General features: G+C 38.4%; 1 protein-coding gene across 1 annotated transcript in view; it reads right to left on the reverse strand.

Annotated features, from left to right (window-relative positions):
- Positions 1–24,751, reverse strand: part of CNTN5 (contactin 5) — a 1,203,952-nt gene that overhangs the window by 105,693 nt on the left and 1,073,508 nt on the right. Inside the window, exon 17 of the mRNA XM_063430510.1 lies at positions 18,142–18,262. Within this exon, the coding sequence (XP_063286580.1) occupies positions 18,142–18,262 (121 nt within the window). The remainder of the gene's footprint in view (positions 1–18,141; positions 18,263–24,751) is intronic.

The following is a 24,751-nucleotide window of genomic DNA, read 5'->3' on the forward strand; positions in this document are numbered from 1 at the left end:
TTCTTTCTCCTCCATGCATGAAATCACCAATACAGTAAATCTTAAATACTATGGTCAAACATCCACTCCAAAACAAATGTATATATTTTGGGTTTCATGCTGAACCAAGTTCTATTAATAAATTAATCAGCTACTGAAAATGATTTTTGTTAAGTTATCCGAACATGTTTTTTTCTATTTTGACATTTCATCCATTAAACCCAGTGTATTGTCTTTTAGAATTGAATTGCTTGATTAGCAAGAGATGTGAGTACAAACGCATGGTAAAAGTGGACATGGGGTGGGTCCATCAGATAGTCGATCATAGATCAATTTTGGGAAGAAATCAAGGATCTGTTTTACACAGACACATGCAAATTGCTATTGTGATACAAAACAACATTTACCCCATCTGTATCATACCTTGTTACTGTCCTGATTTAAGAAAGACAATCACATCTTTCTAGTCCTGTCCCTCTGTTCCACCAACAGAATCTCGTGTTCCTCATCTCCTCTGGTACTTGTGATTGCTAACTTTACTCACTTTAAAAAAGCAATCTGTCATTGTATTTACACAGAGCACTAGCAAATAGTATCTGTGATCAGATGCAAGCAACCGCAAGGCACCATCAATTAAAAGAGAAGTTGGCCCTTATCATAGAATAAAATAAACTACAGAAAGGGGGAGACATGAGCCTGGACTTAGAAACAAACTGCAACTATTTTCTAGCATAAGAAGATGTGCACTCGTTTGTTTAATGTTACCGGAAGGTCAGCTTTTGGTCCAGCTATACATAATTAAAATACCCCCTCCCCATCTAACCACATTATCGTTGTTCTTCTTTCTTTATGGTTAAAGCAACTTGTATAACTTGCTCTGTTTAAGATAGATATACCAATAGTTCGTTTTTATCTGTTTCACCGAGATTACATCAGACATACACGGGGAAGAAGTCAATAATCAATATAGGTGCTCGTTTTCGTCAGAAATTTTGCATCCATAAATACAAGCCTAGGTATTTGCTTTCAGATCTAATCAGCAGCACAGAATCATTAACATGTTTGGATTGATTATGTTAATGAAAAATGTCATTAATCACAGAAAGCAGTGACAGGAATCCCATCTGTGCAAATTAAATGTTTTGTTCCTTTTTTTTTTTTCCAAAGTTTTCATCATTATTCCCTGGGTGACAATGACAAGAACGGAATAGTTATTAATAAACTTTAGTTGAAGCACCAGATCAATTTTACTGTAGCTAATCTGTCACCTCCACTTTATCTGGGTGCTGTAACCTGCTTATTTATCATATATTGTGCAGAGTCTTCAACCCGGTTACTCAAGAAATAGACGGCTTGGGTCAAAGATCACTTTGATTACACAGGGGAAAATACAGTCTACTCATAAGAGTTCATCCATCATTTAATCTCTCCCTTCATTACATCAACTATACTCTCATGCTCCAAGACTTTGTTAACCGAGCCTTCAAAACTAATCTTTTGAAATCTTTATGGAATGGCTATTTTTATATATTTGCACAGAAAGGAGAGCACTCACTGTCAGACAGGAGCAGTAAAAAAGGTTACAAGGACACTACAGGCTGAAGTAGTCCTGCTATATTTTTACGAAATATATAGATAATGCATTAAACAAATATGTGCATAAAGAAAACATTAACATAAAAATAAAAAAAACGTTCCTGCATTTGCTGCTTATGCCCGAGTTTGGAAGAATCTGAAAGGAGCACTTAACAAAACAGAATGGTACACAGATAATTTCCACCTAATTTAAAGTAAAACCGTCACTTTTAAGTTTTTCGTATAAAAACTGTGTTGAAATTATAGTTCACTTAGAAGACAAACCTAAGACACTACTATCTCCCTCACTCTCTGCCAAGGAAGTGGACATACTAACTGGAGAAGGTTTCTGGAGGAATGTCCAAGAAATGTTCCAGAAGATTTTAGATGATTTAATGATTAATTGAAGAGCAAAGTAAATATATTTGCACAGATATGTGGTATAATTATTATAGTTACCGTAATACTAATTTTATGCATATGGCACACTGTGATACTCACAAACAACAATGTAAGATATATAAGGTTCTATGTAATGGGGACACCAGGATAGAAGATAAGGATAAAGGCATTCTGGTCTTCTAAAGAGGAATATTTGGGAGGTATTTTCAGTTGGATTGGCATGTAGGCCACAGAATAATACATCATTCATATAAAGCAGAATCCCAAAAGATAATCAATAAACTGCCCTATTTTACATTAATTCCCAATTTTTACAAAAATGACTTTCTGGTGCAGAGTAAAATCATAAAAAATATATAAAAGCAGGTTCTAGAAATCTCTTTCATCTAAATACAACATGTTTCTTTCACATCTATGCAATTTTCTATTTTTAATCTATAACATTCCTGTTCCTAAATAACGTTATCATTTCTGTTTGTAGACATTTTTGCATGACCCATCTATAACATATTCCCAGCTTCTCCCATCCAATCTGCTCATCATGCATTGCATCCAATTATTTCCTTTTCGTAGTCATCTTCATTCCTCTCCCCCACCTCATCTTGCCTCAGTACAGATGGCTATTAGCGATGAAGGATGAGGTGACAATGGTCCTACTTGAAACATTCTCTGGGGAAGAGAAGTTGAGATATGAGTTGCTACTTTGCTGCCTGTCTCTTGTCATGATGAGTCTTAGTTCTAATTTCCTTCATTAAAAATAAAACGGATATTTTAAATTGTGTGGTTCATGACAAATTTAATGAGTTGGTTGCTATACATTCATATTCAAACTATTTAAAAAGATCTAAAAAGTCTATAATTTGCAAGAAATATATATTTTTTTTCTCTAGGACTATTTGTAGCAGTGTATGCAGCACCATAACAGATTGCTATTTATGTAATAAGGAGTCCAGGTGCACTGTGGGTAATCTCATTTTATTATGCCACTGAGTGATAATGGTACAGTGTGTCCCGAAACCAACAGGGAAATGTATTCAACAGATTAAATGTTCCAAGTGACAAAAAGGCAAACATCACATACTAATTGAAAACTAGGGCAGTTCTAACACCTCAGTAATGAATAGGCAGGTTGATTAATAAATATTCATCCTTACATAGCCTTATTTAATTAAATATATATACACAATATTTTTTAACTATATCTTTTTATCCTGGGGTACCGCAATAACTTTCTTGGTGAGACAGATTATTATAAAAAGTTTTTTTTATATATATATATATATATATATATATATATATATATATATATATATATATAAACATATATAGTACCTTGCACTCAAGCTGTCCTTTAGTTCTTGCAAAAAACCGGATGCATTACCAGGGCTCAAAATATCCAAATTCAAAATAGAATGGCTGCACTCACGGAAATTCTTCGGTTAAAATATAACTTTTAATGGAATCACATAAAAATCGACGTTTCAGTCCAACCTGTGGACTTTCATCAGGATATATCATCATTAAGAACATTGATGTTTATATAGGCATACAATCATAATAATACATTAATTGAACAAACATGTGTAACTCACCCCAGGTGCTGTTCGTGCATTGCCAGCGTCCTCCCCGACCGAGTGCGCATGTGCACCAGTGTACTCGCCCCCACCGTGACGTAATCACGCCACGCTACCGGCGTAGTCATGGAAACGCGGCTTAATCAAGTCCCACCTCTATAGTCATGTGAGCTATCAATTACACATATGTGAATCACCCCAAGTGTCATTCATATATTGCCGGCCTCCTGTCCGGTCATGTGCGCACGCGCGCCACTGTGCCCGCCTCCAACGTGACGTAATCACGTCACGTTACCAGCGTTGTCATGGGAACGCGGTATAACCAAATTCCGTCACCATGGTGATGTAAACTACCACCGTTTGCAACTAGAGCTAGAGTGATCAATACTCAAACATGATGGATGAAATATATAAAAGCTAAAGTACATGATATAAAAGTGCTAAGTGGTAAAGACATTCCTTTTTAAATATAAAACATAAAGTGCATAGTATTAAGGGCAATTTTTAAATTGCTGCTATAGTAATTCCCAGCAATACTGCATAGAAACAATGTGTAATTATGCCTCCATTGCAGAGGTCTATAAATATAGATACTGTGTATACTTAAAGTGACAAGTGACAAAAGTGAATTAAACCAAAATGACAAAAGTGAAAAAACATTAATGATCCTATCCATATATACATACCAGCACATAAATTCATATTAAAAAACTTTGACAATATGAATGGATGGCAATAGGCACTCTTTGTACCAGGGGATTATACATGGATCTAACTAAACTCATATGTATATGAGTAATCAGTAAAAATATATATATATCTCTATCAAAAAAGATTATTACTATTAAATAGCATTATCATATACTTACTGTACCATGAACCCCTTATTTATGCCTCCATTCGCACGTCAACACTTAAATGCTAAAAAATATCAATGCATAAAGTTTATACATAAAAATTATTTAGAGCAAGCAAGCTAGAGTAATAAAAAATTATTATTCACAGAAACGAGTATAACGGCAGTGATTCATTTAACCCTTTAGGTGAAACAGTATCTAATTCATGAATCCAGAAAGCCTCTTTATTTAGAAGTATCTTCCCCCGATCACCACCTCTTCTCGACAATGGGATATGGTCAATTGCCACAAATTTTAATGTGGCCAAAGGGTGTCCAAACTCTAAAAAGTGTTTTGCCACTGGTTTATCTGTTCGACCATCCCTGTAAGCCAGCCGGATACTGGAGCGGTGCCCCCTGATGCGTTCACAAATGGCAGTTTCCGTTTTGCCAATGTAACAAAGACCACACGGGCAATTCAACTTGTATATCACGTGCGTTGTTTTGCACGTTATCGTAAACCTGATGGTATAGGTTTTGTTACTATGTGGGTTATTGAATTGTTTGGCCGGAATCATGTGACTACATGTGACGCATCCAAGGCATCTAACTGATCCCCTTATCTGTTCTTTAGGTGTACCATGATAACTTGCTACGGGATCCGTGCGCACTAGCAAGTCCTTTAGATTTTGATTTCTTTTAAAACAGATTAATGGTGCTTTCTTAAATTCCTTTGGCAATGTTGTATCACTTGTCAGAATTTTCCAGTTTTTCTTAACCGACGCTGCTACTTGTGGTGACACGGGTTGATACATCATGGGAAAAACTAGTTGTGTAGACTCCTGTTTCTTCCTCTCATCGGCGCGTGCACTCTGTGCTTCTTGAAGCGCTCTATCGAGAATACGGCTATCATAGCCTCTTTGTAAGAATCTGGTCTTCATCTCTAGAAGTTGATTTCCCATGATTTGAACATCCGAGTTGTTTCTAATCACTCTCAAAAACTGTGCCTTTGGTAGCGAGTCGTTGAGGGCTTTGGGGTGTGCACTCTGGTAATGCAAAGTAGTGTTTCTATCTGTGGGTTTTGTGTAGAGTGAATACTGCAAGCCTGTTTCTCCTACCTCAATCTGGAGGTCCAGGTAGTGTATTCTATCACTGCTCATCTCTGCCGTAAACCTGACTGGTGATGGTAGTTGGTTAAGGTTCTGAATCATCTCTTCTGCATCCTCTCTTGATTTATTCCATATAATAAGCAGGTCATCTATAAATCTATGGTATGATGTGATACTGCTACCATATCGTTCCAATATATGTGTCTCTTCGTAGATGAACATGTACGCGTTAGCGTACATGGGCGCCATGGGTGACCCCATTGAAGTTCCTGCTATTTGGAGGTACCACATGTCTTCAAATCTGAAGTAATTATTCTGAAGCACAAAGGTAAGGAGTTCCAGCACAAACTCTATGGGCGGGCCTCTATATACTGTAGATCGTATCAACACTTGTCGCATGGCTTCTACGCCTTCTTCATGCGGTATAATAGTATATAGGCTTTGTACATCCATAGTGATAAGGATGGGTTTGTGCTCTTCAAATTGTATCTCCTTGATGTTCGAGATGAGAGATGGAGTATCTTTAATGCAGGTATGCAGTTGTCTTACTGGATCCTGAAAGAGGTGGTCTAACCACTTGGCAATAGGTTCTAGAGCGCCCCCTATTGCCGAGACTATGGGGCGGCCTGGAGGTTGTTTTAATTTTTGTTAATCTTAGGAATCGTATATATGATGGGCGTACGTGGGTGTTGCCTAGCAAGGTACTGTCGCAACTTTAAATCAATATGGCCTGCCATCAGGCCCATATTTAGAATCTCATCAATCTTGTTTTGGATACTCCTAGTTGGATCTCCTTCCAATAGCTTATAGGTGTTCCGATCAGCTAATTGGGATTTTAATTCTGTGGCGTAGTAGGTATAATCCATCACCACAATACCTCCCCCTTTATCTGCTGAGCGTATTATTATTGAGGGGTCTTCAGCTAATTTTTTGATGATCATTCTCTGTTGTTTTGTCACGTTCTGTTTCCTTTTGTTATCCTGCTGCATATATCCAATTGCATCCTGATTCACAACCGACAAGAAGGTTTTAATGGAGGCTTTGTTTGATACTGGGTCGAAGGTGGATTTCTTCTGAAATGTCCCTCCAGTGTTACCTGTACTATTTTCTGTTATTGTACGTGGGGCTGAAAAAAAGTCTTTTAATCTCATTGTTCTTCCGAATTTGTGCAGTTCAATCTTCCATTTGAACTGGTCCGGCCTTGATGTTGGCACAAACGATAGACCCCTACTAAGGAGGTCTATTTCAGCTGCATCCAAAGGCCTGTGGGACAAATTAAATATAGGGATTATCTCCTGAGCGGTGGTTTCCCCTGTGCTCCCCTTCTTCCCTTTATGCCCCCTCCTTGTTCTAGATCTACGCTTCCTCTGTCCTGGCTCCTCGTTACTGCGCCACTCCCCGTGGTGTCTAAAAAAGTTGCTGTATGGCTCTGGTGTTGGGTATCTGTATCTGAGGCTGACTCACCCGAAGTTATATCAATGGTAGGTATTGGAGGGCGTTGTATCCTCCTACGTTGCCTCCTAGGTCTCTGAGTATTCATCCTACCGGTCAGCCACCCATAAACTCTGTGATCCAGGTAATCCTGGGTTACTCTTTCAAATTTCTGCTTCTTAAATCGTATTAGATCTGTTTTGTATTTTAGGATTTCCTCCTTGAGTTTATGTACCGCTTTTATACCCTCCGATGATGCCAATAGTACAGCATGTTCAGTCTCTAATTGAGTAATCTTCAAGTTGGTGTCTATTAAATCCGTCTTAACGTCTTTAATGATGATAAGCATTAGGTCTAGAGATGCCTTATTAAGGACATGAGTCCAGTCTCTGCAGACCGTTGCTTTGGCTCTTCCTATCGTTGGTATATTGTGGATTCTAAAACCTCTTGGAATTCTTTTAGACTTGAAATAATCAGATAGAAAAGTACCGTGCAAGTCCAGATTCACTTGTTTTCTATATAGACGTAAGAGCTTAACATAGACATCCTTTATAGACAAATTATGGGGTAGGTCAGTGCCAGACTGTTGCCATAAAATAGTTGCAGCCTCCTCTTGTGAAAAATATAAAGTCTCTGCTTCTGTACAATATGCTCCCGCTTGCTCCAAAAATACATCCATAATGAAAGAAAAATATTACTAAAAATTGCCAAATTGCTTCTGATGGCTTTAAATGCAAGTATATTGCAGAAATTATTGCACAAAATGCATATAATTTAAGCTGGCTGGTGCATAGGTTGGAGTGAAAAAGCCCACACTCCTAAAACAAAAACATATATAGTACCTTGCACTCAAGCTGTCCTTTAGTTCTTGCAAAAAACCGGGTGCATTACCAGGGCTCAAAATATCCAAATTCAAAATAGAATGGCTGCACTCACGGAAATTCTTCGGTTAAAATATAACTTTTAATGGAATCACATAAAAATCGACGTTTCAGTCCAACCTGTGGACTTTGTGCTTCAGAATAATTACTTCAGATTTGAAGACATGTGGTACCTCCAAATAGCAGGAACTTAAATGGGGTCACCCATGGCGCCCATGTACGCTAACGCGTACATGTTCATCTATGAAGAGACACATATATTGGAACGATATGGTAGCAGTATCACATCATACCATAGATTTATAGATGACCTGCTTATTATATGGAATAAATCAAGAGAGGATGCAGAAGAGATGATTGAGAACCTTAACCAACTACCATCACCAGTCAGGTTTACGGTAGAGATGAGCAGTGATAGAATACACTACCTGGACCTCCAGATTGAGGTAGGAGAAACAGGCTTGCAGTATTCACTCTACACAAAACCCACAGATAGAAACACTACTTTGCATTACCAGAGTGCACACCCCAAAGCCCTCAAAGACTCGCTACCAAAGGCACAGTTTTTGAGAGTGATTAGAAACAACTCGGATGTTCAAATCATGGGAAATCAACTTCTAGAGATGAAGACCAGATTCTTACAAAGAGGCTATGATAGCCGTATTCTCGATAGAGCGCTTCAAGAAGCACAGAGTGCACGCGCCGATGAGAGGAAGAAACAGGAGTCTACACAACTAGTTTTTCCCATGATGTATCAACCCGTGTCACCACAAGTAGCAGCGTCGGTTAAGAAAAACTGGAAAATTCTGACAAGTGATACAACATTGCCAAAGGAATTTAAGAAAGCACCATTAATCTGTTTTAAAAGAAATCAAAATCTAAAGGACTTGCTAGTGCGCACGGATCCCGTAGCAAGTTATCATGGTACACCTAAAGAACAGATAAGGGGATCAGTTAGATGCCTTGGATGCGTCACATGTAGTCACATGATTCCGGCCAAACAATTCAATAACCCACATAGTAACAAAACCTATACCATCAGGTTTACGATAACGTGCAAAACAACGCACGTGATATACAAGTTGAATTGCCCGTGTGGTCTTTGTTACATTGGCAAAACGGAAACTGCCATTTGTGAACGCATCAGGGGGCACCGCTCCAGTATCCGGCTGGCTTACAGGGATGGTCGAACAGATAAACCAGTGGCAAAACACTTTTTAGAGTTTGGACACCCTTTGGCCACATTAAAATTTGTGGCAATTGACCATATCCCATTGTCGAGAAGAGGTGGTGATCGGGGGAAGATACTTCTAAATAAAGAGGCTTTCTGGATTCATGAATTAGATACTGTTTCACCTAAAGGGTTAAATGAATCACTGCCTGTGGCGAAACCAACCTCGCCACTGGGCCCTGGAGAAGCCTGTTTGCTAGCCTCCTACCTACTGACTATGGCCCCTGGGTTATTTGGGGCATATTGTACTTTATATGGCGGCTACTGGCCCTTTAAGCACAGTGAATGGTATTTTATTGTACTGCTGCTGGCCCTTTAAGAACTGTCTGGGGACATATTGAGACTTTGGGTAACAATACCCTTTAAGACTATGGCCCCTGAAAACGTATGGACTTTTATTGGGTGTGTATGGCCCTTTAAGAACCGTCTGGGGACATCTTGTAACTTTGGTGAACAATGTCCCTTTAAGACTATGTCCCCAGACCTTTAAAATGACTTGTTCCTGGCTCTTCCCTTCTTGGTTCAGTAAATAGGGCTTACTGAACCAAGTACCACACAGGCGGACCACCCAGAAGCTAAAGTGTGCAGGCAATTTACCTCCCAGGCTGTGAGGTTACTGCAGGTTAATTGCCGAGCGCTGGATGGCCGCCATTCGGCAGCCGAACACGTGGCGGCGGCCATTTTGGTCATTCGAATGCGGTCAGCGGTGTATGCTAAAGATTCTGTGGAACTAAAATCGGCTACACATTCTGCCGAACACCGCTGACCCTTACCTTCTTCCATACGGAACTTGCAGCTCCAGAGACTAAGTCCCGTTCGAAATGGGACTTAGTCGTTTTTTCGCATGAAATTGACCGACCGCACAGCCCAAATCTATGGAACTGTTTTGGGCAGGAAATTGTGCTTGCGGTCGGTCATAAAGGACTTCCAGCTAACTTTTGATCCACTGGAGGGATTTGGCTGATTTTTGGAAGGGTTTATGTTTGATGTATGCTGAGTCTGAATATGCAACTTTTATTGAAATTGGATGTATGGTTTTAAAGTTACAGTGTGTGTGTAAAAACTGTATCTTTATTGTATGTAATAATTGGTTTAACTGTTTATCTGAGGGGAGGGAATGTGTGGCTGAACCATGTATGTGATTGGTTATTTTATGCCTCCCCCTGGGTGTGGCCTGTATGTGGATTAGTGTAATAAAAGCCAGGCTGGATGAGCCAGTCCAGAGTTCCTGTTTTACCCTCAAAGTGATGTGTCGTCTCATTATTGGGGGGGGGAAGGATTTATTGCATGCTGTTCCAGTTGACTGCTAGGAGTACAAGCCTATTCGTATGGTTCCTATTCAATGGTCTACAGCATTCATATGCTTGGGAGAATTTAAAAGGTTTCTCGGATTCGGTGATTATGGTGTCTGCCAGAGTGCTTGGAGTCCTCAGGAAGCGCTAGGAGCATCCATTAACGGAGGTACCAAGTCGGGGTGCCAGGTGATCCGTTACACTGCCGTTATACTCGTTTCTGTGAATAATAATTTTTTATTACTCTAGCTTGCTTGCTCTAAATAATTTTTATGTATAAACTTTATGCATTGATATTTTTTAGCATTTAAGTGTTGACGTGCGAATGGAGGCATAAATAAGGGGTTCATGGTACAGTAAGTATATGATAATGCTATTTAATAGTAATAATCTTTTTTGATAGAGATATATATATATTTTTACTGATTACTCATATACATATGAGTTTAGTTAGATCCATGTATAATCCCCTGGTACAAAGAGTGCCTATTGCCATCCATTCATATTGTCAAAGTTTTTTAATATGAATTTATGTGCTGGTATGTATATATGGATAGGATCATTAATGTTTTTTTCACTTTTGTCATTTTGGTTTAATTCACTTTTGTTTTATTTCTGCACTTGTCACTTTAAGTATACACAGTATCTATATTTATAGACCTCTGCAATGGAGGCATAATTACACGTTGTTTCTATGCAGTATTACTGGGAATTACTATAGCAGCAAATTAAAAATTGCCCTTAATACTATGCACTTTATGTTTTATATTTAAAAAGGAATGTCTTTACCACTTAGCACTTTTATATCATGTACTTTAGCTTTTATATATTTCATCCATCATGTTTGAGTATTGATCACTCTAGCTCTAGTTGCAAACCCGTGGTAGTTTACATCACCATGGTGACGGAATTTGGTTATACCGCGTTCCCATGACAACGCTGGTAACGTGACGTGATTACGTCACGTTGGAGGCGGGCACAGTGGCGCGCGTGCGCACATGACCGGACAGGAGGCCGGCAATATATGAATGACACTTGGGGTGATTCACATATGTGTAATTGATAGCTCACATGACTATAGAGGTGGGACTTGATTAAGCCGCGTTTCCATGACTACGCCGGTAGCGTGGCGTGATTACGTCACGGTGGGGGCGAGTACACTGGTGCACATGCGCACTCGGTCGGGGAGGACGCTGGCAATGCACGAACAGCACCTGGGGTGAGTTACACATGTTTGTTCAATTAATGTATTATTATGATTGTATGCCTATATAAACAGCAATGTTCTTAATGATGATATATCCTGATGAAAGTCCACAGGTTGGACTGAAACGTCGATTTTTATGTGATTCCATTAAAAGTTATATTTTAACCGAAGAATTTCCGTGAGTGCAGCCATTCTATTTTGAATTTATATATATATATATATATATATAGATAGATATATAACATTTTAAGTTTTCTTAACCTCATTCTCGGGTCCTCTACCAGAAGCCTTGGAGTCTGAGGGTTCTGCGCAGTATCGTAGCTATTTGTAAAACTGCATTCTTCTGGACAGCAATGTCCCACCTGGAATCTGTTGAAGCTACTCCCCCAACTTAAGGAGACACAGCCCCAAGGGCTACTATCACACTACTACTATCTTCACGTTCCACATCCTGTTTAGCTCCTCTTTCTGTCTATGGTATTTGTCCACCTTCTCATTTTCCTTTTTCGTGATGTTATAGTCACTGGGTATTGCCACATCCACCACCACTGAAGTCTTCTGTTTCTTGCCTACCACCACAATGTCATGTTGGTTGGCCAGTACATGCTGGTCTGTTGGATCTTGACGTCCCACAGAATCTTAGCCCTGTCATGGTATCTCCCATCTGGACAAAATCTAAGCAACTTGCCTTCCATACCAACACACATATATATATATATATATGTAAATAAACCCAAACCCAATTCACTCGCAATGCTCATTTCATAACTGCCTTCAACTAAACATTAGATATAGGTTACACCAAAATCTTTTTAACATTTTTCCTAGTTTATTTCAGTTTCTTTTACATAATGATAAATTAGATAACTTATGTAGTGCTATACACATGTACGACATTACTGGAGAAAATGCTGTGTGTAAATTTTCTGCTAGATATCTGACTGCTCAGGCTCGTGGCAACATGGAAGTGCAACAGAGAACAGAGAAAAGTATTTTTAATTGACCTTATTCACACCAGTAAACACACCAGTAAACACCGCAATAGCATTTACAGGTTGAAGGACAGTGACATAGTAGAACTGACAGTTTCGTTTTGCAGACCAGTGACATTCTGTGACCTCATAACAATCTGATTTGAAGGATCACATTCCAAAATGGAATGACTTGCTCAGTTAACGACAGCAGAGCTATAACTGGGCTATAACTGAAGAGTGTTAAAAGGAAGATATTCCATGCTAACATTTGGTCCTTAAAGGGTTAATGACATTCATTCCAGTTTTAACCCCCAATAAAACCCAACAGACAATTAGATCTGTGCTGCATAGTTGCTGTATACCAATTGTAACATTTAACTCAACCTTCTGCAAGGTTCTTTTCCTTTATTTGTCACACAGTGTCATTTGAATAAATGAGAGACCTGGGGATGTATTTACTAACATGTGAAGTGTTGTAAATTGACAAGTGACCTACTGAAATTAAAGGAACGCTACAGAGTCAGGAACACAAACATGTATCCCTGACCCTATTGTGTTAAAACCACCATTTAGGTGTCTTGCACCCCCTTAGCCCTCTTAGGAAGGGTTCAAACGTACCTTATTTTCAGTGCCACGTGGGTCCATTGCGCTGGCCCTCTTTCAATTGCCTCTTTTGGGGAATGCATTCGATTGGCTAAGATCGTGAAGGAGGCAAGGTGAGGGGCGGGGCCAAACGCCAACCTGGCCAATCAACATCTTCTCATAGAGATGCATTGAATCAATGCATCTCTATGAGGAAAGTTCATGGAGACACTGAACGTCAGTGTTGCACACTGTGCAGCACTGTCCCAGGAAGCACCTACAGTGGCCATCTGAGGAGTGGCCACTGGATGTGTCCCTAGGCTTTAATGTAAACACTGCCTTTTCTCTGAAAATGTGTTTGCATGAAGATGTCTGCAGGGATTGTCTATACTCACCAGAACAACTACAATGAGCTGTAGTTGTCCTGGTGACTATAGTGTCCCTTTAAGTAAAAAAAAAATATCCAGCTCACCTATGTGATTTGGTTGTTATCTTCCTGAAATTAACTGATTAGTGAATAAATCAACCTTTCTCTGCCATCCATGCATCAAGAATGTTAGTATATATTAATGAACTAAGAAGATCTAGCAAATTTAATGAACAGAATTGAACAGAAAAAGAATCAAAGAATAGTTTTAACTTACATTATACAATTATTTATTTGGAGCTGTATATTATATTTGATGTGTAGTCCTATTGCATTATTTTTATGCAGTCTTTATTCACATTACCATTATTTAACTTGCCACGTACCCTTTAAAATGCTATATACCTTTCAGCGTGGGATTTTACATCCTATCACTAAATCAAACGTACTTCACTTTATGGATTTCCTGAGGAAAAATGTAAGAACTTAACATCGACTCACAAAACTAATGTAGGCACTTAATATTTTGTTAAGCAAGTCCATTTACATGGAACAAAAATATATTAATATTGTATTTCAAACTATAGCTGCTAAGACAGCTATGCATATATTGAAAGAATTCTAATGATTTGTAGAGCCTAAGGTGATCTGTTAAAATAGTCAGGATATTGTTTCAAGGAATGGAAACATAATTCGGTCTTAGAGTAACAAATGTAATCTTAATATTTCATAATACTGTCTTGAGGACTTTTTGCCAAAATGTGGCTAAAAAGGTCTGTGTGTCATTCATCCTATTACTGGACTGTGAGTTAATCTGTCCAATATCTGTCAATTATGCCTGTCTGTTTATTTCATACGCTTGTTGTCTGTTTATTTAATTCACTTGTTGTCTGTCTGTCTGACACAGAGTACTGTTTCATAAATAATGATACACATCATTGTTAATCAAATAAATCTATCCTAAAAATGGCAATTTAGCGAGTATAGTATTTTCCAGAATGGCACCGACCCCATGTGTTCTACTTAGTGCTAAAAAAAAATAAGAAAAATAAGTGTGTAAGAGTTAACCCCTTCTGCAGCGAGGTGAATTGTTAGTATGGGACTCAAGTAAGAGAATTGCCTTGAAGTGTCAGATGAATGACCATTGGAGTGATACTAAAATACCTCCAGTTATTCAATGTGCACATGAATTTGCGATAGTGTGCAAGTAAGGTTTTTTCTGTTTTGTTTTTATTCTATGTATCGAGGCTGATGTGTGCTACAATTGTTCCTGCCCTCCAGGAGTAGTTGAAGTTTGAGCTTTGGGCTTGATTTTGAATATTTGTATTTGCTTTTGTATCCCACATCCATGTTATAGTATGGCCGCCCACTCCATAAGTTCCCTATTAAGAGTTAATAAGTATATAGGGGTTTAGAAAAATACCCCTCTCTGTCTTATTGGAGATATTGCCTTTTAGCTTAAAGCAGCAAGGACTCACCTTCAAAGTTTTGCCAAGACAGGGCGGGTGAGCCTATGCTCCAATGGTCACTGAAGCGATACTAAAAAAACTCCAGTTATTGGCATGTGCATAGGGATTTAGGAATTTTAAAAAAATACCATGTGAAAAATGATGATAAGCCAACGTGTTATTACAAGTTCTATAATAAGATATGTGGCCAATGCCTTGCCTAAAATTAAGTTATGAACTACCAGTGTATTGGTAAAGGTTAACACAGTGAAGGAGTTTTAGCATGCGTGGGATAGGCATAAGGCTATCCTAACTATAAGGTAAGGCCAGGGACTAATGAAGTATTTGTAAAATTGGGCAGACTAGATGGGCTGAATGGTTCTTATCTGCCGCCCCATTCTATGTTTCTATGTTTCTATGTGTAAGGCCATTTATAGTTACTGGGACTTTGATTTAGCAGGTCCCTTGGATCATGATAATCCCAAGCTGGGCAAGAAAAAAGGGTTCATATAGCTAGTACCAAAGGCTCCACTGTTTCTTTTACAGCAGGATTCCAGTCCGTATATCCAACCGTTAAGAGAACACGGAAAGTGCAGTGAAAGCACCTGCTAACTACACTCACCTACCTTGTCTTACACATTCTACAGACTTGTAGTGGGTTAGGAAATGAACATTTTTGCAGACCAAGGGATACTATAGTCACCAGAAAAACTACAGCTTATTGTAGTTGTTCTGGTGTGTATAATCAGTCCTTCAAGGCTTTTTGCTGTAAACACTGTCTTTTTAGAGAAAAGGCAGTGTTTACATTACAGCCTAGGGATACCTCTAGTGGCCACTCCTCAGGCGGAGGTGCTTCCTTTGTCAGTGCTGCACCCTTTGCATGGAGGCGCTGAATGTTCCCCATTGAGATGCATTGATTCAATGCATCTCTATGAGGAGATGCTGATTGGCTAGGGCAGCGTTTGGCTCCACCCCTGGCCTGGCTCCTTTGCTGAGACCATCAGAATTGATTATCTCAGCCAATCCAATGTTTTCCTATGAGAAAGCATTGTGATTGGCTGAGATCACAAATTCTGATGATGTCAGATAAGGAGGTGAATCATGGGAAGAGACAGCAACTGGAAATAAGGTAAGTTTTCTAGTTATTTAAGTGGGAAAATGGGGGGCTAGCATGGTTTTTTAACACTGCAGGGTCAGCAATACACATTTGTGTTCCTGATCCCATAGTGTTCCTTTATCGGGAGGCCTGCACATATAATTAATTTGCTGACATGTACATTAGAATAGAAAAAGAACTGCAAAAGAAAAAGAAAGGCATGAGATGGGCTGTGGAATCACTTAATGAGTATTTTAGGGCAAATCACTGAATAAGGAATTATGAAGAATTAACAAGGGCATTAATGCTGCAAACAGATTAAAAAAAATAAAAAAAATTTCATTTATACATGTTAGACAAGTACATTGTCATTCTCGGTCATATATTTCCACTTGTTGGCAAAGTAATTATCACATATCGGATATTTAATTCATAGCGATTCTGTAATTTTAGGCAAAAATAACTGATTTTGATATCTCTCCATCGCTGTTATTTTTTTCTTCTTAAATATTTTGACATAAAATTAAAGAATTCCCTTGTCAATTATCCATAGACCCCTTTTAGATAATAACCGTGATTACACTAAACACACTTTTCAGCGAGACAGCAATCTGTAGCATCTCCTATGAGACTAACATAGATCCTCAGGGTAAATGAGAGCATAGACGATTGTGTATACAGCATCTTAAAAGACAAATGTTGCTTACCTCCACCTTAAATGATATTGCAATAGTTTAAGGGCCTTGCTTAGCCATTATTGATTCACAGGGCCCCACGAAAAAATAAATGAATGAGCAATGTCTGAGTGTGATGTATATTTAATGTTGCAATATGTTTCTTTGTCACCCTCGCACCACCCCCAAAAAAAATATATAATAATTAGTATTTCATAAAGATATAATCTTATGAAATACTCATATTGACTGTATTGGAATTTCACTAAAATTCCAACCCAGTCAAGAGACAAAGGTTGGGACTATTTTGTCTCTTTATATTTTCTACGCATAACGAGTGATGTCTGCAGAGATGTACAGAGATGTGCATGCACAAAAGTTCAGCAGTGACTTTGGCTCCTGGTGTTGAAGAACCAGATGGTGATGCCCTTGAGGGACAGGTCTAGGCAAGCCCGCTCTGGCCACTGGCTCCCCAGTGGTGATGTCCCCGTCGAGGGTCTTTGCTTATTCAGCAAAGTCCCCAGACACTGACGTTGCCACTTAAAAGGGACAAAATAGTCAACAGAACAACTACAGCTTATTATATTTGCACTGGTGAGTAGAATCATTCCCTTCAGGCTTTTTGCTGGAAACCCTGGCTTTTCATAGAAAAGGCAGTGTTGACATTGCTGCCTATGAACACCTCTAGTGGTCACTCCTCAGATGTCTACTAGAGGTGCTTCCAGGAGCAGTGCTGCACATTGTGACTTCCATTCAGTGTCTCCACTGCATTCAGACACTTAACTTTCCTCATACAGATGCATTAATCCAATTCATCTCTATGAGGAGATGCTGATTGGCCAGAGCTGTGTTGCAGACCAGGGGCAGAGGCAGCAACTGCAGACTTGAATACAATGAAGATTTTACTATAATTAGGGAGGCAAGGTGAGCCAGGGGGTGCTAGATGGTGGTTTTAACACTATAGGGTCAGGAATACATGTTTGTGTTTCTGACCCTTGAGTGTTCCTTTAAGCACTATCACTTATGATACTACAGTACATTTATTGTACATTGAGGCCTAGAGATTGATAGCGTCAGTTCTACAGGGAAATCTGAGCCACACAGGTACCAAGTGAGAATAATATGACTTCATGTCCAATAACAGGTTGAGAATTTGCATTCTATATCAACCATTAGCAGCATTCATAGAAAAGTTCAACATCTTACTAATCATTTGGGGGAGGAAACAGATTGAGAATGTAAGAACTAGTGTATTCCCCGTAGATAAAATCATGTAGTTTATAGATCCATGTACGAGCTTGAAAAAAATAATTAAAATTATTAAGAAAAGAAGTACTCATCACAAACAAGACAAATGTAACATACTTTAACATTGTACAGTTGAAATAGCTAATTCAAGTATGCAAGGCAAGGTTCATTCTAAAGCAACAATAATGTACTGATGGGAAGCATGCTTAGGATATGAGTTATGGTTGCATACTCACCCCTAACAAGTAGTTCCGCCTCATCTGATACACTATCAGCCGTGGTCTGAACCCTGCAGCCGTATGTCCCAGCATGCACCAAAAGGATGTTTCTAATCATTAAATCTGCAGAGGACGTTTGCTGGAAAAGAGATGAATAAATAGCCAGTTTAAAAATATTATGAATCTAAATATGTGGCATGGTCTGCAGAGCCCCATCACCAAGTCAACTGAGCGTTATCTACATAACAGTATCATAGTAATCACATGCTAAGGAAAACAGTTAACTACTGTGCTCTATAGCGTTCATTAAACCAAGGTCATATGAGATGGAGTGCACGGCTGCCCTGAGCACAGTGATCAAGTATTGATCTATATAAAAAGGAACAGTGTGAGCATTTAGATTTTAAACTTTTGATCATAAGATACCTCTATTCAATTAACACTTAAATAAGATCATTGGTTTGGACATTTCGCGGAAGAGAATAAACAGCATGTAAAGATCAGCGTAAAATGTTCTCCTTGTACAACACTCGTTAGATCCAGGTTGGATGACTTAAGAGCGCGTACGGAACCAGTTTTACCCTTTTAGCCTTTTGGGAAAGTAACTGCAATGTAGAATGTGATTCTTGTGAGCATTCCATTGCTTGTGAAATGACTGGAACAGGTAGGTTAATGTACATCCTGATTGAGACTAAAAGCTCCATTGAGCAGGAGTCATCCAGCTTGTCTTGTTGCAACTATTGGAAGTATGGTCTGCGTGTCTACCTGTTTTACAGTACTGTGGAATATACAGGCACATTATGAATAACAATAAAAAGGAGTATATTAACACCACACAGAATTGCTGAGATAACCATAGTTCTTCTAAAACCATTTTATGTCATACACATACAAGAAGAAGAACATGCTTTGAACACACACATCCTAAATGCACCGCCTGCAGTCCATCTTATGATGTCTCTAATATGTCCCTCACACACTCAATTCTCTTTGTAGAAATAAATATCCCTTCCAGCTCCTTGTTTGTCTTGTAAGTTGAATAATTCATTAATCTTTTCTTTACTGTCTTCTGTCACAAAGACAGGGTTTTGTAATCTACCTGGGACTCTTTATTTTAAAGTCAACTTTTACTTAAAGGACACTCCACTACTCAAATACAAACAAAAAAAATATCACTATTTAGCACATATACTAATTGTGTAATTGGGAGTATATCTTAAAACATGTTGAAAATGCTGCATATCTATTTTCTGGAGCAACTGCAAGCCATTCCCTTCTTCACCACCCCATACTTACTATACAATCAGACTTCCCAATGCAGCTCAATGAGAAGGCAGGTGTTCTGACCTTTTGCCACCTCTTGAATTTAGTTCTATGGAGCTAACCAAACCAGGAAGTAACAGGACTGGTTGTCTGATTATTAATATTATTATTGCCATTTGTATAGCGTCAACAGGTTCAGTAGCGCTTTACAATATTATGAGAGGGGGGATTTAACTATAAGTAGGACAATTACAAGACAACTTACAGGAACGATAGGTTGAAGAGGACCCTGCTCAAACGAGCTTACAGTCTATAGGTGGTGGGGTATAAAACACATTAGGACAGGAAATTGCAATTAAATAAGGTGGGAGTGAAGCAGAGCTGGAGGAGAGAGTAGAGTGCTGCCCTTTAGGAGAGAGCAAGAGTAGGACAATTACAAGACAACTTACAGGAACGATAGGTTGAAGAGGACCCTGCTCAAACGAGCTTACAGTCTATAGGTGGTGGGGTATAAAACACAATAGGGCAGGAAATTGCAATTAAATAAGGTGGGAGTGAAGCAGAGCTGGAGGAGAGAGTCTAGTGATGTCCTTTAGGAGAGAGCAAGAGACAGGTATGATTAACAGCCAGGCGGTGTAACCAGGTTATTTAATAAAAATGCCAAGTTCTATTGAAATCTGCACTTTGTTTAAAATCAAAGAGGACACACTCTTCACAAGATGAAGTGATTTGGGTGTCTGGAGTGTCCCTTCAAGGAAAGGATAATAAGTATTTTATTTCCATCTAAAGCTAGGGTAGCTTCTCCCTTTCTACGAATGTCCTATATCCCCAGGACTGTGCCCCATGTATGTGTTTATTTATATGATCAAAGGTGATCAGTGATGGGAATTAATGCCTCTTCTCCCCTGTTTTTTTTTATGACTAGTTGAAACAAACACTGGTATATAAACTCCATGGCAGAAGTACTATCTAATAGAAAATCCTGATGATATTAGACAAGAACATTAGAGATCATTGTGTGAGTTCATGCCTTGAGAGATGAATAAAAGGTAACATTAGTAGCAATTATACGGTCTCTCTGGGATTCCTGACATGTCTATATAGCAATAATGACTTGAAAAGGCTACTTAGAAACCATGTATTTTGGTCAGATTTTTTCGCTATAACTAAACGTTTCGTCACCACTGTCGCCCCTGGTCTGCCTGCTGTCTGCTGGCACTTTAGGGTTAGGAATACATGTTTGTGTTCCTGACCCTATAGTGTTCCCGTATGTTTATCTAGTGTTCATAGATAAATTCTTCACATTTTTATTTTTTACACAAGAAACAATTAAATTCTACGAATTCCTAACCCTAAAGTGTTAAAACCATGACCTAGCATCCCTGTCCCCCCCATGGTCCCTAATTATAGTAAAATCTTACTTGTATTCAGCTGCTGTTTGCAGCTGCTTTCTCTGCCCCTGAACTGCCTGCTGTCTGCTGACATTATCATAAGTGGTGGTCTGAGCCTATCACAATTGATTTGACTAAATACATCCAGATTTCGTTTTTGCGAGATCATTTCGTAGAATTTAATTGTTTCTTGTGTAAAAAATAAAAATGTGAAGAATTTATCTATGAACACTAGATAAACATACGGGAACACTATAGGGTCAGGAACACAAACATGTATTCCTAACCCTAAAGTGTTAAAACCATGACCTAGCATCCCTGTCCCCCCCCATGGTCCCTAATTATAGTAAAATCTTACTTGTATTCAGCTGCTGTTTGCAGCTGCTTTCTCTGCCCCTGAACTGCCTGCTGTCTGCTGACATTATCATAAGTGGTGGTCTGAGCCTATCACAATGCTTCCCCATAGGATTGGCTGAGACTGACAAAGAGACAGAGCAGGGGCAGAGCCAGCTCAAGTCAAACACAGCCCTGGCCAATCAGCATCTCCTCATAGGGATTAATTGAATCAATGAAACTCTATGAGGAAAGTTCAGTGTCTGCATGCAGAGAGTGGAGACACTGAATGTCAGTCACACTGTGCACCACGGCCCCAGGAAGCACCTCTAGTAGCCATCTGAGGAGTGGCCAGTAAAGTTATCACTAGGCTGTAATGTAAACACTGCATTTTCTCTGAAAAGACAGTGTTTACTGCAAAAAGCCTGAAGGGAATGATTACCAGAATGATTAAGCTGTAGTTGTTCTGGTGACTATAGTTTCCCTTTAACACACACATATACAAACACATACACATGTACACTCATATACACATACAGAAACACACACACAAAAACAACGTTTATTAATTTAAATTTTACATACAGGGTTACTCTATGAGAATTGTTGGAAATTTAAAACTAATTCAAAGTGAATTTCAAATTGAAGGTAAAAAAACAAACAAAGTAAAAATAGGATTGATTTGGAGAATTTTTCTATTTTGGATACTGGGGTCTAAATGTTGTCCATAAAATCTTTTTACTTATTATTTTCCAAATATATGTTTTGGAAAATTGCATATAGTGTTATAAATAAACATACCTTTTTTGGGGAGATTTCTTAAAACAGGATTTGTGATGAACTGACAAGGAAATTTAAAGTTTGTGGGCAGAGCAGCAAAGATGTAAATAATAAGATAAAGAATGTTAGGAATTTGGACTTCTTTGGACTAAAGTTTACAACTTCCTTGTCAATTCTGCAACAATTGCTACCTTTCTAAATAAACTCGTCAGTACTTTTAAATTGATATAGTACAGGCAAACTGAGCCAAGTTACTAGTATTTTATAGTTGCTGAGTTACTAGTGTGTTATGATAGTAAGTAGCCACTGGCTGATTACTGTTTAGATGACTACATGAGTAGTGGGGACACAGGGTAGGTTTTGATCCACACAAGCTTATATTTAAGTTCTTTTTTTTTTAATGATTAACAGGTAGTCATTAAAAAAAGCAGATAAATGTGACTGACTTTTTTCGTGCAGCCTTTATTGGGTTCAGCTGCAAGAAGTATAGACGGCATTAAATTCAGTAGAAATTCTATAAAAATATTATCCAAAAAACTGTTGATAATTTTCGAATGGGTTTTGGAATAGAATAGAATCAAGGCTATGGTCAGGATTTATTCTATGTGACATCACCAGGCACAGACAAAAATCAAAGATTTTTACCCATTAATAAGTGAGATGGGTCTATCATTTTTCTCTATTGTATAGTCTCGGCCTTCCTTTGAGATTTACATTGGTGTAGCTTCTAGCATTTCTTTAAGTGGTTTTGTGAATAAAGCTATTAAATAATTTTGACCGTTTTGAAACCAGTTAATCTCTAATTTTTTTTTTATAAGATTTTGTAACTGGTAATATGATACCTGTATATTTGAGTTTTATCACCATGCTTGAGATTTTTTCAATTAAGGTTTTGTCCTCCAGACTCTCAGCTTCTACTCTTGTTAATCAATTGAGAGGTAACTTTTCTTCAAAATTCTTCAATCTCACTAGCATAATCGGTGATCTGGATGATATATATGTATATATGTATATATATCTTACAGAATTTAGTGCACTTACTAACCAAGCACCGGCTTTAAAGTTCACAATGTTAAAACGTTTTTAAAAGCACCTGGCTTGAAAATAATGTTGATATATATATATATATATATATATATATATATATATACAGCACAATAAGAGATGCACTCTGCGGTCTTCAATGAATAAATTCCTTTTTAATATGTATAGGTATTTACATATAGTTTGATCGACGTTTTGACCCATTCGGGTCTTTCTCAATATATTGAGAAAGACCCGAACGGGTCAAAACATAGAAACATAAAAACATAGAATGTGATGGCAGATAAGAACCATTCGGCCCATCTAGTCTGCCCAATTTTCTAAATACTTTCATTAGTCTCTGGCCTTATCTTATAGTTAGGATAGCCTTATGCCTATCCCACGAATGCTTAAACTCCTTTACTGTGTTAACCTCTACCACTTCAGATGGAAGGCTATTCCATGCATCCACTACCCTCTCAGTAAAGTAATACTTCCTGGTATAATTTTTAAACCTTTGTCCCTCTAATGTAAGACTATGTCCTCTTGTTGTGGTAGTTTTTCTTCTTTTAAATATAGTCTCCTCCTTTACTTTGTTGATTCCCTTTATGTATTTAAATGTTTCTATCATATCCCCCCTGTCTTGTCTTTCCTCCAAGCTATACATGTTAAGATCCTTTAACCTTTCCTGGTAAGTTTTATCCTGCAATCCATGAACCAGTTTAGTAGCCCTTCTCTGAACTCTCTCTACAGTATCAATATCCTTCTGAAGATACGGTCTCCAGTACTGCGTACAATACTCCAAGTGAGGTCTCACCAGTGTTCTGTACAATGGCATGAGCACTTCCCTCTTTCTACTGCTAATACCTCTCCCTATACAAACAAGCATTCTGCTAGCATTTCCTGCTGCTCTATTACATTGTCTGCCTACCTTTAAGTCATCAGAATTAATCACCCCTAAATCCCTTTCCTCAGATGTTGAGGTTAGGACTCTATCAAATATTCTGTACTCTGCCCTTGGATTTTTACGTCCAAGATGCATTATCTTGCACTTATCCACATTAAATGTCAGTTGCCACAACTCTGACCATTTTTCTAGTTTACCTAAATCATTAGCCATTTGGCTTATCCCTCCTGGAACATCAACCCTGTTACATATCTTAGTATCATCAGCAAAAAGACATACCTTACCATCAAGACATTCTGCAATATCACTAATAAAAATATTAAAGAGAATGGGTCCAAGTACAGATCCCTGAGGTACCCCACTGGTGACAAGCCCAAGCTTCGAATATACTCCATTGACTACAACCCTCTGTTGCCTGTCATTCAGCCACTGCCTCACCCATTCAACAATATTGGAATCCAAACTTAAAGATTGCAGTTTATTGATAAGCCTTCTATGTGCAACAGTGTCAAAAGCCTTACTGAAATCTAGGTAAGCAATGTCTACTGCACCATAGGGTGGTGCAGTAGACATTGCTTACCTAGATTTCAGTAAGGCTTTTGACATATAATTTTAGTTACCCAATCAAAAAAATCAATAAGATTAGTTTGGCATGATCTCCCTGAAGTAAACCCATGTTGTCTCTGATCTTGAATTCTATGTATTTTTAGATGTTCAACAACCCTATCCTTTAACATGGTTTCCATCACTTTCCCCACTACCGAAATAAGGCTTACTGGCCTATAGTTGCACGACTCCTCCCTAAAGCCTTTCTTGTGAATGGGTACAACATTCACTAACTTCCAATCTTCTGGGACTACTCCTGTTATCAATGATTTGTTAAATAAATCTGTTAATGGTTTTGCTAGTACACCACTAAGCTCTTTTAATA

Source organism: Pelobates fuscus, chromosome 1, assembly GCF_036172605.1.
Source record: "Pelobates fuscus isolate aPelFus1 chromosome 1, aPelFus1.pri, whole genome shotgun sequence".
NCBI classification, from domain to species: domain Eukaryota; kingdom Metazoa; phylum Chordata; class Amphibia; order Anura; family Pelobatidae; genus Pelobates; species Pelobates fuscus.